Below are 16,736 nucleotides of genomic sequence, written 5' to 3'. Positions count from 1 at the left end.
CGTTATCTAAACATAGCAGCGGCTGCGGCGGCTACCGAAAAAAGGAAGAGTTTCGCGCACGCAAAGATTACCTTCCGGGCACTTGCTCGAGTTGAACGGGATGTTGAGAAATTAAAGAAAGTACGAAAGAAGAAAACGAAAATCACACGCTCCTTTTTATGTATCCTGCACCTTCTCACGATCGATCCATCATATAGAGTCATCTTACTATACGTGTTCCATCTGGAGCTCGGCTTGTAACACCGGAGGTAATAGTTAGCGGTACATGCGACCACCGCGTACTTCGGTAAACCAATTACAACGCAAGGAGAGAGCCCGCTCCAGCCAGCACCTCAAGCCAAAGGCAAGGTGCCGCGCTAAGTAAATGAACAACTATGCAAAAGCCGCAATCTCCGAGGCTGCGTACTCGAAGACCCCGAGGCCTTTCTTTCCAATGTTCTTCCCACAAGCGCCGCGCGCGTCAGCTTCAGTTTCGGCGCCGAAGGCGATGAGCCGCATATGCACACGAACCGCGCGGGGCGCGACGTCGGAGGCGGCGGCGGCACGCAAAAGATGGAAACGCGAGAGGATGCCGGCGCCGTGGTTCCTGTCTTCGTGATTCATTGACTTCGTGTAGCACGGCTACGTTTGATTAACGTACGTTTCGCCGGACGCGACGCGCGCTTGCTTTTTCCAAGAAGTCTACAGCCATTCCGGAATACTGTCCTCCTCTGCTTCGTGAACGCGATGCCACCACGGCACGGACGAAAGCGAGCAAGCGCGAACAAAAGCGTTCACTTCGTGCACAGTAGTGTAGGGGAACGGAAGCAAATAGACACATTATGTATACTGCGACAAAGCGAGAGCCTACCGACTCTAAGCTAACCAAGCTACAAATTAAGCAAGTCACAAGGTCCCTTGTGCATTTGGCTAAGACGACTGAAAGGCGAAGACCTTCTTTTTTCTGCTCAATCGACTGTATCGATCCCGCCCGAAGACTTTCCGCACTCAATGTGGTTTTGCACTGCCTCCGAGATCGGAGGTGTTGACGGTTTCAAGATTGCGATAGCAGGAGCACGTGGTGTATCCCAAGAAACTTCCGGTCACTCATTTATTATTCTGCAACACCGAAGCGTAAATCGTTTTTTTTAAGATTTGTCAGAGTAAGGGAATACTCTTTTTCCAGTTTCACATAAAAGAAAGGCGCTTATAGTTAAACACTAACTCTTTTAGTGTTGTGTGTAGCTTAGAAGAATATTTAATTCAAATATTTTGCTAGACACAGGGAGAAAAGTGTTGAAACTCTACGGGCTACTCGCCAAGGCTTTTGTTCCCAGCCAATCCTGCTAGCCTACGCCAGCGCAGGAAACCGGAAGCGGTCCAGGGCCTGTGTTAGTAAACAGTGAAACCCTCTATTGAATTGCAGGCTTTCTGCACCTCACGTAGTTTTGCAGGGCCTCCGTCATCGGCGCGCCTTTGCCAAAGCGACGGTGTCATGTGATGACATCGAAGAGCGGATCCCGCCGTCAGGGCTAAGCGAACAAATATAAACACAAGAGAAACACAGGCGCAGGGTGCGCATTGCACTTCCCCAGCATCCACTTAGAGTGGAGCTGCTCACAATTTTTTTTTAGGGGCGAAGCTCCTTATAGCGGCACCCGTTCGTCCCGTAGTAGTGTGTAACCAGTCTTAAAGACGGAGGGGGCGTACACACATGAAGGCTCCCTAAAGACAATGCGCTGCGACAGTACGTGATATGTATCGCCCTCTCCTCTCCTACGCTTCCCCCCCCTCCCCTATCTTGCCTCGCGGCGCAGGCAGCGTCGCGAGGCAGCGACGCGGCAGCGACTTGGTTGAAAAAATTGACCGCTCGCGCTGCACAACCGTTCACTGACCACCCCGTATATATAGGCACTAGATTTTGACCTCCAAGGTAGTGCGTGTGTGCGATTTCTCCTGTGCGTGATTATACAATGAAAATTCACAGCGTACATGTAAAATTAAAGTGAGCTGCAAGTCGTCATAACTCTCATCGAACCTTTAGTATAAACGCGCCCGATCTCACGTTGGTGATGATGTACTGGGCAGAATTCACGGAAGATTCACGGTTTACCGATGAACCTTCGCAGCTTCGCCCACTCATCATCATTCACTCCGTGGATATGCTGTGATTTTTTTTCTTTATTGGCCGGTTGTAACTCTGTAACAAACATTTCACATCGGACCATTCATTCATCCACCTTGCGTTCGCTAACTTGTGAACGATGTTAGGGATCACAGCTAGAGTTCGCTAGCGATGTTAGCTTAAAGGACATAAAGTGGTCATAAATATTTGTTATATCTGAAGCGTTCTGTTCCGGTTGCGCGAAATAATGCTTGGAATCCAGGAATAACTATAGCGCTCAATCAGAGCGAATACAGAGGCTGTTTGATATAGTGTACGTTAGCAATGTCCAAGGAAAGTTAGCTCCATTGACGCCATGCAGGAGTCGGTCGCGGGGCTGCGATATCACTGAAGGGTAGCTTACTTAGAGTACATATTGTTTGTACCCGCTCTTCTTTCTTATGTGCATGCCAACTATAGTCAGTGACAACCTAAAAATAACTCGAAGCCCCGCCTGTAGAACTGCGGAGCGCTCTGTGCGAAAGGTCGTGTCTGTGCAAAGAAGTCGTGCTAGTAGTTTCCGTTTTAACCGTAAGTACTATTCGCTGCTATTATAAAGACTGCGCATATTCAGTGACATGTTCGTCGTCCCTACTTAAAATATGTTTCGCCAAGTCCTTGCCGAAATCTGCCTGGAAATTCAATTTCGTAAGCGAAAACCATGTGACACAACATGTGTCTGCAAGGGAAAAATCACCTACTTGCATAGGCGTGCGCAGGGGGGGGCAAAGGGGGCGAGAAGGGGGGGGGCGCAAAGTCAGCCCTATACATTGTAGGGGGGGCGATAGGGGGGGCGCAAAGGCAGCCGCATACATTGACATAATAGGGAGGGGGGGCGCTGCGACGAACCTTCGCCCCCCCCTGAAGGGCAACCCTGCGCACGCTTATGCCTACTTGAAATACGTGATTGGCGCAGAACGTCGCGGAAATTAGCAAATGCAATAGGATGGGGCATCTATGCAAATTCTTTGTGGAAGGGACAGCAGCGGCTGTGGGCGGAGCTTCCATGCATTCTTAAGTTTCGATCGACTGAAATCATTTTTGGGCTTTTACGTCTCAAAACCACGATGTGATTACGAGATATGCCGGAGTGGTGGGCTCCGGAAATTTCGACCACCTGGACCTCTTTAACGTGCCCCTATTTTTAAGCACACGGGCCTCTAGCATTTTGCTTCCATCGAAATACGTCCGCCGCGGCCGGGATTCGATCCCGCATCCTTCGTGTCAGCAGTCAAGCACCAGGGCTTACTGTCAGGGGGGGAAGGGGGGGGGGGGGCGGCCTCCCCTCGGCAGTCCGATGGTGGCACTGCGGCACCCATTTGACAAGTGCTGGAGTTGTGATTTTTTTGGCAGTAGTGCTTTGTGCGGGGAAATTATACTCTGCAATTTTCTGAATAATGATTTATTCGTTAGTTTGGTTGACGGAGTGTCAGAAAAACACAAGAAAAGGTATCGTCGCACTGCTGAATGTAATTCACTGAGAAACTGAACACCACGGGCAACGCCTCCTGAAACCACGGCTCACCACCCTGTTTGTCCGAGCATCTTGGCACAGCATACTGTTTCACGAGGCACCTGAGTGTGAAGCTACCTGCTCGTGAATCAGTAATGGTTCAGCTTGGTCTGTTTAGTTTGCCACTCCATTTTCATTATTTTAGTTGTGCATCACAAGGGTGCTGTAATTGCAAAGACGCCTGTATTTCGCCTACTTGATTAGGCAAGTGGTAGTGAAAATAAAACATAGCATTGTCGTGCCTAAGGTTCTGAATCCACTCAATCCAGTGAGTCAACTAATGTTACTCACTTTGAGCTCACATATCTTTAAGCCTCTACATCCCGAGTTATTCTTGAAAAATCGTTCCCAAAATAATTTCATTGAATGCTTGATTGGATTGACACGTTGAATAAATGCCTGAAATACATAATATAGGGTCATTCCATGCCAAGTGTCCCAGACGTGGCGTTCACACATCGCAGGTTCTGCTTATAAACTTTGTGCCTTTTTCCTGTGCCACATGGAGTACTGTGGCAAATGAAAAGTTCGCTAGTATGTGTTAAACTGTGCCTAATAGGAAAATGCGTATAAAATCTATTTTTGTGTGTTGAGCTTCGTAACCGCGCTTGCGCTATCGCAGATGTTCTGTTAAGTTGTCCTATTCATTAATTCCGAAATTTTTGTGTTTCACTACCAGCTACGTATCTTCAAAAACTACAAAAATCTTCAAAGTTCGTGAGTTTTTCTTGAGCTATCTGGAACTCTCTCTAACCAATCTTAATAATAGTGTGATTTTCAGGAAGGTGTATTTTAGTACAAAAATGTTTAGGGGTAAAATAGACTTCAAATCTTTCCGAAAAAGAATTGTGAAATTAGAGAAAATATGCCGCATGTTTGACCGTATTTTTATACTGATGCGGTACAAGTAAAAATCCTCGTCATGCGGCGTTTGATATAAGACTTCATCGTTAAGTAATGAAGCAAGTCTAATCAAATCGTTTTTACTTGTAAGGAAGAAAATAATTTTTGAATTTGGCCCTCGGAACGCGCCCTGCATTTCATTTTGTTGCCGCTTCGCCGCAAAGCACGTGGTCGCCCTTGCAGCTGACACTCGTCCCAGGCCGCGGCAAGATGCGAGATGTATGTCAGTGGCTCGTGAGTGGTCGAAAGTTTTGTCGCGTTGATGTCAGGGCGACAAGTAACGGATTCGCGTTGTAATGTGAGCTTGCTTGGGGGGCCCAATAGGAAGTATGGACGCCCGAGAGCAGCCTATGGCGTCGTTGGCAAAATGTGCCTGAGGGCCGTTTGCACAACATGTATACCCAGAGAAACAAGTGTATACAATGTGCACTATTTCTTTCAGTATGTGTATGCTAGTTGTGTATGCTTTCAGTATGTGTATGCTAGGCTCAAAAATTAGTTCTAATGGGAAAGTTGGAGCCCTTCCTGAGCAGAGCCCATTGCCGCATTGAGATTTCCAAGAAGCGGCCACTGGTATTTACAGTGGAGGGATGAAATCCGACCATTTTCGCTGGCGAAACCGAAATGTAGGGTATCGTAGAATATACGACGGAAATGAGCAAGTGGCACTCCGCTTACGTATACATTGACAGCTCCAGTGATGTTTATGAAGCAATTCTTTCTTCACTATGCTTTTGCGATGATGTTGAAGACGACGATCTCTCATTACAGATGCGCCCACGCTACAAGAATAAGATAGTTGCCAGCGGTATAGCCACGTAGCCACAAGTTTTTCAAAATGGGGGGGGGGGGTGCAATCACTTTTTGTGTATGCTCGTGTGTGCGTTCGGGGGGGGGGGGGAGGGATTGAACCCGGTTAAACCACCCGCTCCCGCCCCGTATACGCCAATAGCAGTTGCGCACGCATCTGAAGGGACGCTAAAGATAATGGCGATTTCTCTCGCATTAGTATGTCGCACTTCCGCAATCCAAAAACACCACACTGGCTATCACCCTTTCCCATTCCCCCACGTGGGGTAGCTAACCGGGCATTGTTCGATTTAACGTCCTTGCCTTCTACAGTTTCGTTTCTTTCTTCTCTTGCCGCAAGAAGACGTTCGGTAAACAAAAAAAAAAAATGCGCGCTCAAAGGCGACACAGGTAGCCACGTCACCTTCGAGTTCCCGCACTAACTCATCCCAGCAGTAGCGCAACCAAAAGCTTTTTTTGTTTCGGAGGTATGGAGGGGGGTTGAACCAGACATTATATATCTTCGTGCGTGCTTTTGCATGTGTGTGGGTATATATACACATGCAAAATTGAAACATTTCGGGGGGGGGGGGGGGGTCTGAACCCTTTTCCCCATTGCACCGTAAGATCATAGATGTTGACGGCGTCTGCTAGGGTCTACACGATTCTTTATCGGCAAAAATTATTTCCATTTTGTTCTAACGTAGCCAGAGACTTAACGTAGGAAGTTTCAAGGATATTTTGATCGCGCCATCGTGGCCAACTTTCTTGAAGTCCGTCACTTCACACTGTCATTACGGTATATATACTGACCTTCAATTAATTACGAAATTAAAAAAAAAGAATTTGTAATGAAACGTCTAACCTAATATCGTGTTTATCTTTAGTGTTACTATTAAGTGTCAACGCCAGTAATGTGGTACCCGTTTACCGTGCATCGACGTTCGCTCGCCCTCTCTCGCTGCCTACTACTGTATCGCGTATCTAACGGCGCCGCACGCTTCTAATTGAAAACAACGCGCGCGTGCACGTAACCTCGCGTATGACGCACCGATCAAGCGCCGGATTCCTCCTCTATGTCGCCGCACGTGCGAGGGTGTCCCCTTCCCAGCCGCCTCCCCCCCCCCCCTTCCTCCCAACCCCCCGGAGACGCTGGCGTCGTCGGGACGCGTTTGACCGATCTTCCCAGGTTCGACGCTGCTTCCGCATTCTCGTCGATGCTTGGCTCGCCGATCACAGCGTCGCGCGCGTGGCTCACTTGGTGTCAATGCGACCAATCGACGCCTATTGGGCGAAGGGGTTACGGCACTGATCACGTGAGGGAAGGAGGTGCAAAGCGTGCGGCGGAAGACACCGGAGTCTGGCACCACACAAAGGCCCAGGCATGTCTTTCCTCGGCGCAGCATCTATGTTTTGTTGTTTGTTTTTTCTCTTTATAGGAAGAATGGGGGCTGTCTGCGAGGAGTGTGTTGTTCGCATGACCTCCGGACCTTTCTGGAACCTCGCCTTCTCTCTTTCCGAGTTGCGTGGTGCGCGGTCCGGTCACCGCGTGCGGCATGGCTGATGGTTTTCTCGTGTTCACCGCCTAACTATACTGCGTCGTGACCGAACGGGCCACAGTGACTTACCCGCGAGGTTCGGCCTTTCAGTGGTCTCGGTCCATGCTCTGCATGCGCTTCGTCGGAAAGTTAAGCGAGCAACTTTCTGCCGAATGTTTACGCTCTAGTGTGTATAAATGATGTCGTTGTTGTCTAAGTGTTATTTATGATATATCGGTCCATTATGTACTGATAGACCTTTTAACCTAACGCCCTCAGATATCATTATACTTTTGTCACTCTCTCTCTCTCTCTCTTTCCGTCTTTCACATACCCTCTTTGTTTGCGTTATGGAAGAAGCGTTAGCATCATATTGACGTTGTTGTATGGTTCCCCATGATTATGCACTAGATATCGCACATATGTCCATTTTTACTGCGCCGTCAGTCAGAGGCATGAAAGTGGGTTTCTAGTACCTTGCTGCTCTGTCCTCTGCATGCTGTCAAGGTCAATTCGTCTTTATCGTGCCGTCGTCATCATGTTGAACTCGTCGTTATGGCATCGTTGTCGTCAGTCTCAATTCATCTCGTCGTCATGTTCAACTCGTCGTTATGACATCGTCGTCGTCAAGGTCACTTCGTTTGTATCGTGCCGTCGTCGTCATGTTCAACTCGTCATTATGGCATCGTCGTCGTCAAAGTCAATTCGTCTGTATCGTGCCGTTGTGGTCATGTTCAACTCGTCGTTATGCCATCGTCGTTGTCAAGGTCAATTCGTCCGTATGGTGCCGTCACCGTCGTGTTCAACTCGTCGTTATGGCATCGTCGTCGTCAAGGTCAATTCGTCCGTATGGTGCCGTCACCGTCGTGTTCAACTCGTCGTTATGACATCGTCGTCGTCAAGGTCGATTCGTCTGTGTCGTGTCGTCGTCGTCATGTTCAACTCGTCGTTATGGCATCGCCGCCTTCAAGGTCAATTCGTCTGTATCGTGCGGTTGTCGTCTTGTTCAACTCGTCGTTATGGCATCGTCGTCGTCAAGGTCAATTCGTCTATATTGTGTCGTCTTCGTCGTCGTCATGTTCAACTCGTCGTTATGGCATCGCCATCGTCAAGGTCAATTCGTCTGTATCGTGCCGTCGTCCTCATGTTCAACTCGTCGTTATGGCATCGTCGTCGTCAAGGTGAATTCGTCTGTATCGCGCCGTCATATTCAACTCCTCGTTATGGCATCGTCGTCGTCAAGGTCAGTTCGTCTGTATCGTGCCGTCGTCATGGCGTCGTCGTCGTCAAGGCCAATTTGCCTGTATTGTGCCGTCGTCAAGGTCAACTCGTCATTGTGGTGTCATCGTCGTCAGGGTCATTTCGTCGTCAATGTCGCGCCGTCTTCGTTGGGCCACATTCTCGTCCCCAGGTCCAACGGTTCCCCAAGCCGATTCGGCAGACACGATTAATCACTAAACTACGCGCTACGGCGACTTTACAATAGTCGCGTCCGCGCGTGCATTTGGGGACCATCGACAGTAGCATGTAATACGCATATAGCGAGCGCAAGATAGTGATGTGTCAAGAGCGTGCTGTGAAACGCATTGTTGCGGCCTAAAATGAGTTCAGCTGTTCCATAAGAGCGCTTCACTCGTGCGTCCTTTTTTTTTCTTTTAGGGGCGAAGCACCTTAGGGTGTCCGCGCTCACGGCACAGCACCGTGTAAAATCCCCTAAAAAGGTTTAACAATAGACTAATATCAATCATAATTGTGACAGAACAATATAAAACACCTACAAGCACAAACCCTTTTGTCATGTGTAAATAGCGCGAAAACGTCGGCGCGGACCACCGAGCACGGAGGGAAGAAAACGAAGAGCGCGGTGGCGCGGTGGCACGAGGCGCGCTCGCAGTGCTCGGGCCAGGGCGTGCAATTCTGAGCTCGGACGAGCGGGACGTTCTGCCGGCCGAGACGCGTGGGCACGGAGGACCACGGAGCCGGGCGAGGTCCAGGGTGGCCAAGGATCCAGGTGCCAGGGGTGGAGTTGCTGACTGCATCGAGGGTCGCCGAGCGGTGCCGAGCCGTACCGAGCGACGCGCCAGACTCGGACGTGGGCCGCGAGCCCATGAGCTGTGCACCCGAGCTGTACCTGGCGGTGCCCTGGCCAAGGCGTGGATCGCCGGTGAATGAGCTGCCGCACCGCATCTGTGGCGAGCAGCATTCCAGCACGGCGCAGACGGTGCTGTGCTGGCCAGAACCCGGCCGTGGAACCGCTGCGCTCGGGTGGTGATCAGGACGTCCGAAACAAGGTCCGAGGTCGCGCTGGTCCCGGCATCTCCTAGACGCCGCCACCGCTGCTCGCAAGCCGTGAGACCACGGGCCTCTTCCTCCTCGGGGGCTGGGTGGTCGCACCGACGGCACCGACACCACTGCCTGTTCATATCCTTATATTTTGTACATAAATGTTTAAATACGTCTCCCTGTCTGTTTTCTGCGCTGCTGCACAATAGGGGAAGTGCTCGAACCGTCCTAATCATCACAATTTTCTGGCGTCCGCGACAGGACCTAGCTCTAGCTCCAACTTTCAGAGCCGCACTTCTCTTTTGTGCAGTGGGCGGAAATGGATTGGGAAAAGTATATACCCATTGGTAAGGAACTTGGCTTAATGGGTAATGAATTGAAAGAGTGGATTGAGGAGCAGCAAAAGAAAGAGCGTGACAGACGTGCTGAGGATAGGGACGCGTCGCGAATAGCGCACGAACAGGAGATTGCTCGTCTGGCGGCGGAACAAAGTCTGCTGGAGGCTAAGTGTCGTCTTGCTGAGCGCACGGCGGGGACGGTTGGAACCAGTGGAGAGCGCGTGGAAGCCAGCAGCGAAGCCTTCAGGAGCCCCCACAAGCTTATTCCTCCCTACAATGAGGGCCGCGACGAACTCGACGCGTACATCCAGCGCTTCGAACGGGTAGCCACCAGCCAGGGATGGCCAAGCGACAGGTGGGCGCTCTCATTAAGCTTATGCCTCTCAGGAGAAGCTTTGAGTATTGTCGGTCGTATGGCTGCGGAGGATGCCACAGACTACGAGAAGCTGAAGCAAACATTGTTGCAAAGGTTTCGTTACACCGAAGAAGGATATCGGCAAAAGTTTCGCGAAGCTAAGCCGGAGAATTCCGAGACAGGGCGACAATTTGCTGGTCGGCTGCTCGGTTACTTCGATCATTGGCAGCAGATGGCAAAAACAGATAGAACGTATGACGCATTGAGGGATATCATTGTATCCGAACAGTTTTTGCTGCGATGCGATGAGAAACTCACCATCTTCTTGAAAGAGCGAGGATGCCGAACGCTCGATCAGCTAGCCGAAACGGCTGACCATTATTTGGAAGCGCAAGGCCTGACAAATATCGCGAAAGGGAAACAGGAACGACCAAGTGAAAAAGCAGACTTGCCGAGCAAGAGCCGAGAAAAAGAGGCCGGAAAAGCAAAAGTGCAATGCTTGTTATGTGGCAAGCAAGGTCATCGCGCTGCAGACTGTTGGACGCGGTCAAAAGGCCCGAAGCCCTCGTCTTGCTGGAAGTGCAGGAAACACGGCCACCAAGCTGACGAGTGTCCGAATGTAAAGAGCCGCAACAAGGAAGCGTCAAGTGCTGTTGCCGACTATGACCGTGCGCCTGTTGCCCGAAACAAGGAGAACTTGGATTCTACCCCTTCATCAGCAGAGGAAAGTACATCATCGGCAAAAGAAGATATTTGTCTTGGTCTGCTAAGACAAGAGATGCCAACGGCAACCGGATATCTCGATGGACAGCCTGTGACGGTGCTAAGAGACTCGGGCTGCAATACCGTGGTGGTCAAGCGTTTGCTGGTACCGGAAAATAATTTCACCGGTATCACACGTACTGTGCACCTTCTCGACGGCTCGTCGAGGCAGCTTCCCGAGGCAAAGGTGTACATCGACTCTCCGTTCTTCCGAGGACCGACACTGGCACTCTGCATGGAAAAGCCACTCTATGATGTCGTTCTCGGCAACATCGACGGGGTAGTCTTCCCTTCTGGTTCTACCACGTCGCATCACATGTCGGATGTCGCAAGACTGCATAAGGAGTCGGCACCAGCAGGGGAGCCTGTTCCATATCCAAGCGTGTCACCAGACTCCCCGACTCTGAGTGCAGCGACAACACGAGGTACCAGGGACACGAAGTTACCTGTGGCGGCATCCAACGCACTAGATGTGACCCCACAAGTTCTTGAAAAGTTGCAGAGAGAAGATCGCACCTTGGAGAGCTGTTTTTCGGCGATCGGGAAGACGATGGCGAAGCGATCAGCAAACATAGAGTATGTTTTGCTTAAGGGAATACTTCACCGACACTACAGATCGCTGACGAAGAAGGAAGTTGACCAACTGGTTGTTCCGCAAAGCCTCCGCCAGTTTGTCCTTAGGATGGCACATGAGGGAGTTATGGCAGGCCACCAAGGTATTAAGCGAACAACTGATAGGATTCTAGAAGAATTCTATTGGCCGGGCGTGCAGGCTGAGGTGACACGATTTGTGCGCTCTTGTGACATCTGCCAGCGCACTGTGCCAAAGCAGTTAGTCGGACGTGTTCCCCTTGGGAAAATGCCGGTGATTGACGTGCCCTTCCAACGTGTGGCGATCGACATCATCGGTCCACTATCACCGACATCGGCAAAAGGAAATCGTTTCATTCTAACGATGGTGGACTGCGCAACGCGATATCCTGACGCAGTTGCATTACCAAGCATAGACACGGAAAAGATAGCAGAAGCGTTGGTTGAAATGTTCTCGCGCGTTGGAATACCACGAGAAATCGTGAGCGACCGCGGAAGATCATTTACGTCACGCTTAATGCAGGAAGTGAGCAGACTACTGTCTTTCCGACAGTTGCCAACTACCCCATACCATCCTATGGCAAATGGTCTTGTTGAGCGCTTTAATGGCACGTTAAAGCAAATGATACGGCGCATGTGCCACGAAAGTCCAAAGAACTGGGACAGATACTTGGCACCATTATTATTTGCATACAGAGAGGTGCCTCAGTCGAGTATCGGCTTTTCGCCTTTCGACCTCCTGTATGGTCGATACATTAGAGGCCCCATGTCAATACTGAAAGAATTATGGACGCGAAAAACCTTGGATGCCCAAATGAAGACTACATACGGCTATGTCATGGAGCTTCGCGATCGTTTGTACGAGACGTGTCAAATTGCGCACGAAGAGCTGCAGAAAGCCAAGCTGACACAAAAGAAATACTACGATCGCAAAGCGAAGCCTCGTCAACTCTCCGTCGGAGACAAGGTGTTACTACTACTACCTTCCGACACCAACAAACTGATTCTAACTTGGAAAGGCCCCTTCACTGTACTAGAGAAGCGGAGTGAAATCGACTATGTCGTTGATCTGGGAACCCGAACCAGTTTGTTCCACATCAACCTCCTCAAAAAGTACGAGGAGAGACCACCTTCGACAGACACGGTGGGCTGCGCGGCTGTAACGGTACAAACAGAAGAACCGGAAGAAGAACCTGAACTACCGTTGCTCGCGCTTCAACAGAACGAGACCTACCATGACGTCAAAGTCGCTAACAACTTGGACACGAACCAGAAGGCACAGACCGAGAAGCTTCTATCCGAATACCAAGATACCAGCACCGCATCTGCGCCGTGCTGGAATGCTGCTCGCCACAGATGCGGTGCGGCAGCTCATTCACCGGCGATCCACGCCTTGGCCAGGGCACCGCCAGGTACAGCTCGGGTGCACAGCTCATGGGCTCGCGGCCCACGTCCGAGTCTGGCGCGTCGCTCGGTACGGCTCGGCACCGCTCGGCGACCCTCGATGCAGTCAGCAACTCCACCCCTGGCACCTGGATCCTTGGCCACCCTGGACCTCGCCCGGCTCCGTGGTCCTCCGTGCCCACGCGTCTCGGCCGGCAGAACGTCCCGCTCGTCCGAGCTCAGAATTGCACGCCCTGGCCCGAGCACTGCGAGCGCGCCTCGTGCCACCGCGCCACCGCGCTCTTCGTTTTCTTCCCTCCGTGCTCGGTGGTCCGCGCCGACGTTTTCGCGCTATTTACACATGACACCTTTATACTAGTCGGTGACTTCAACGTACACATTATGGACCTTAGAACCCAGCTTTGTCGTCGACTCTTGATGTCACATTGTCACTCAATTTACATTATATGAGACAGCGCTCGCGTAACATATGTGAGACACAAAAAAAAAAGTTGAACAAGTACACTAATATCAATCATAATTGTGTCAGAACCATATAAAACTCCTGCAAGCACAAACCCTTTATTCTAGTCGGCGACTACAACGTAGACATTATGGGCCTTAGGACCAAGCTTCGCCCACTCGTCATCATTCACTTCGTGCAGATGCGTTCCATTCTTTGTTTTTTGTTTTTTAAGTAAGTTTGCAGGTGCTGATGTACAGTCACCCAAATTTTTAACTAGCGTGCGCGAGCGGCATTTTTTTTCTGTGCGTCTTCGCCATATGACTGAACTAAGTTCCAAAAACGGTGAGAACAATTGCACGCACACAAAGCACATGCCCACAAAACAATTTTTTGTAACTTCCTGCCATCGTACGGTACTGACACACAGAAACGTCGCCGCTGCGCACGCTAGTTGAAGATTTGGACGGCTGTACATCTTGCGTGGCTTTAGCAATCAACAGGCGCACAACACAAGCGGCCAAAATTTCCTCTCGTCCGACACATTACATGTGAGTTGCTTCCGGAAACGACGCGCTGCCGTTCTCGTAAGAACAACAAACATTATTATGGACTTTAACGCTCATCGGACGCTATTTATGAGCACTATGGGTCGTATTGACGAATGTTCAGTGCGGTTCGTTTGTCGTAACCAGCTCTTACTGGTTTCGGAGCAAGCGGAACAAGCGATAACTTCAGTGGAACGAGGCAATGGTGCCTCGTCAGCCTACTGTGACCCATTCAGTCTTTGCCCGACTTTAAGACTTAGCCGATGTTCGGCCCGTACTAAGCTTAGACGTCACCGCGCAGGCTCTTTCTAAAGCTTTCAACAATAGAGCACTTACCGCGGCGGCTTCTCTTGACCCTTTCTGATTGCCCGGTCGTAACGCCGCCATAACAGACAACTGCGTCCGTCGTAACAGGCGGCGACCCATTTTACAAACAGGCGAGTGCCGTTGTGCACGTCTTCGGGACCATTACTGAGCACATGACCTGCGTCGGCGCGCCGGGTTCGAAATGACTTTGAGCGTTTACCCAACCTACACGAAAGACAAACAATAAAAACGTAATTCCTCGCGAGCACGGCAAGAGGCTGAGAAGGGGCGAGCAGCGCCCGGAGGTTGTTGAATTGTGATTGGTGATTAAAACAGAAGACTCGACGAAGCTGGAGGAATGAAGTGACCGTGGCGGCGAGGGAAAAAGCTGGCCGAAGGGGCAGGAACGAGGCAACTAGAGAGATTCAAGAAGCAGGGTGCCCTAACGGGACCCGTTACGCAGCGCTTCTGACAGTGCGCTTATGCGGGGTGTGGAACACCGGAACCAATCTATCTGCCACCCGGTGCGGCCGAAAGCTGCGTACATACTCGACGGCGTAGTTTGGAAATGAGTCTCAAAGGGAAGAAAAAGAGAAGCGAAGAAGAAGAAGGAATTCTACGGTGGGCAGTAGGGCGTGTTCCTCGCTTATGGGAGAGACGATGAGGAAGTTGCGTTGCAGCCCGCGTCGACTTTTTCCAGCGTAGACACTTGGCCGCGCCTGCAAACCACCGTTTGCATCGTTTGTTCCTTCGTTCACCGTTTCATTTAGTCATATAAGCTCGATCACGCCTGAACAGTGCAATGTCGCAAAGGCTTCGCTAGATGAATGGTCATCTTGTCCCCACATGAACAAGGAGGAGATATACTGCGCCGAGCCCAGACTTGGGGCATTATTTGTACTGCACGAGGGAATTACCCGGGCTGTTTGTCGCGGGTTCGCATGCTTGTTTTCTGCACACTGGTTATCATATAAAACGTAACCGTCGATGATTGCAGTCCCTGACGATGTAAAATGAATAAACGCTATAGGAGCGGCTGGCAGCCTTGTTGCACGTACTGCGTCGGTTCAGAAAAGACCGACACTGAGTGGCTGTTTCTTTTTTCTCCAGTGGAAACGACGTAACTAGCCGGTGCGTGCGCTCAACTCTCACCGGAAAGCTTAACTGCGCTTTTTAATGCAAAACTGCAGATGCATATCCCAGAGGAAAGCACCAGGGGGCTTCACCGTAGTTTACACTAGGTTTCACGTTAACTTGCACCAATGTTTGGCGCTTTATTGCGAGTCAAACTTGTTGTGAGTCAAACGATTGACGCACAACGAGTCAGTCATTTGCAGCGTGGATTGATCCTCGTGCCTTGCGCCTTTGGTAGTGCGACCGACGTGCATCCACAGCAACGACAGCGACTCGACAATAACGATGCACCTTTTCAATGTCATTCCGTGTTCACGTGAACTATCGTTTAGAACGAGAGAGAGAGAGAGAGAAATACAAGACACGAGAACATGCCTGTATACGTTCTCTTTCTACCGCATCGTTTACCACGCCATGCTGTCATGGATTCTTAAACTGGCTTATTCCGTAGCTACTGCGCCACGAATTCGTTATCTTCAGTGGAAGAAAGCAAAGAAAAGGACCCCCAAAGACTAATTTCAAAACAGTTCTGGGCACTAATCGCTACGACCGCAGAGCTATTTCACGTAAATACCCGAAAGTCTATGATTTTCGCGCGTCAAGAGAACTATTCACTTTCTCCGGGCTTTCCTCATACGCTCGCGAGTTCGACAGTAACTCACGAAGGTTTTCACCGATTTAGGCTGTTGACCACGCTGTGAAAACCTCCCTTTAAAAAAAATTATGAGCTGTTCAGGATGTCAGCGCTTTTACATAGCGCCGGCTACTGCTTTTCACGAATATTAGAATTCGTGAAAAAAAAATTACAGAAAAGAGCAGCTACGGAGATGTCATGTAAATCAGTCAAGCCGCAAATATTATCACATATTCGAGCAGTCTGTTCACGCAGCGACACGAAAAGCAGAACAAAATAAAGTCCACTCACGTGACACTATAGTTTTTGCTCTCATGTTGCTGTCTAGTCTTCCTTCCTTCTGCACCGTTAGTTCTTCGCAGCTCTCGGGCTTAATCCCTGGATGCGTGAGAGAGCTATAGTTTTTTGAAAGATACCCAACGCTAAACTTGGAACACAAGCACACAGAAAGACATAACGGTACGGGCGCTGTACTCCAACTACGTTTATTGAAAACAGGCAACGCTGCACCCGACACGAAAGATCCTGGGCGCATGCGCATTAGGCAGTATATTAAAAAACGCAGACAGCTTACAATCGTCTATTTATTAATCTGTATTCGCTTTCTTGATAAAAAAGGCTTCCGAACGCTCACGAGCTATTATGTCCTTACTTCTAGGAAAATATGCATGACCAACTGGCCCCGCAACGTCTATTGTTAAGTGAGAGAGCTAGTTTACCGCAGCATAAGCTTTGCGTGTTCGACACTCAGCAAGTCGTGTTATCCGGAAACTCGACATACTCGGGTTAAACCGTAATTCGTAAACGTTTCACCGATTTGGGCATAGGGGCCACGTGGAAACCCCGTCTCCTGTCAACTTCCCCGGCCTTCCGTACGGCCCAGACCTTCACCGTGAGCGGGCTTCCTGGGTGCGTGGTCAACCGTGCACGGAGTCGGCGGCCGTGGAGAACGCTCTGGCCGCCTCCTTGTTTAAACACAGCGGGATGATGGCCACGGGGGCCACCATACATTTACGTGCACTGTGTCGCGCACTCTTTCTTTCTTTCTTTCTT

At 50.3% G+C, this 16,736-nt stretch overlaps 1 protein-coding gene across 1 annotated transcript in view; it reads left to right on the top strand.

The window, feature by feature from the left end:
* The first annotated feature begins 9,533 nt into the window (after window positions 1–9,533).
* The window catches only part of LOC119405392 (uncharacterized), a 165,323-nt gene continuing 158,120 nt past the window's right edge, over window positions 9,534–16,736 (top strand). Inside the window, exons 1-2 of the mRNA XM_037672230.2 lie at window positions 9,534–9,862; window positions 10,448–11,049. Coding sequence (XP_037528158.1) covers window positions 9,534–9,862; window positions 10,448–11,049 — 931 coding nt within the window. The remainder of the gene's footprint in view (window positions 9,863–10,447; window positions 11,050–16,736) is intronic.

This window comes from Rhipicephalus sanguineus, chromosome 9 (genome assembly GCF_013339695.2).
Source record: "Rhipicephalus sanguineus isolate Rsan-2018 chromosome 9, BIME_Rsan_1.4, whole genome shotgun sequence".
NCBI lineage: Eukaryota > Metazoa > Arthropoda > Arachnida > Ixodida > Ixodidae > Rhipicephalus > Rhipicephalus sanguineus.
Note: the sequence above shows the minus strand (reverse complement) of the source record. Positions and strands in the feature narration are given on the sequence as shown.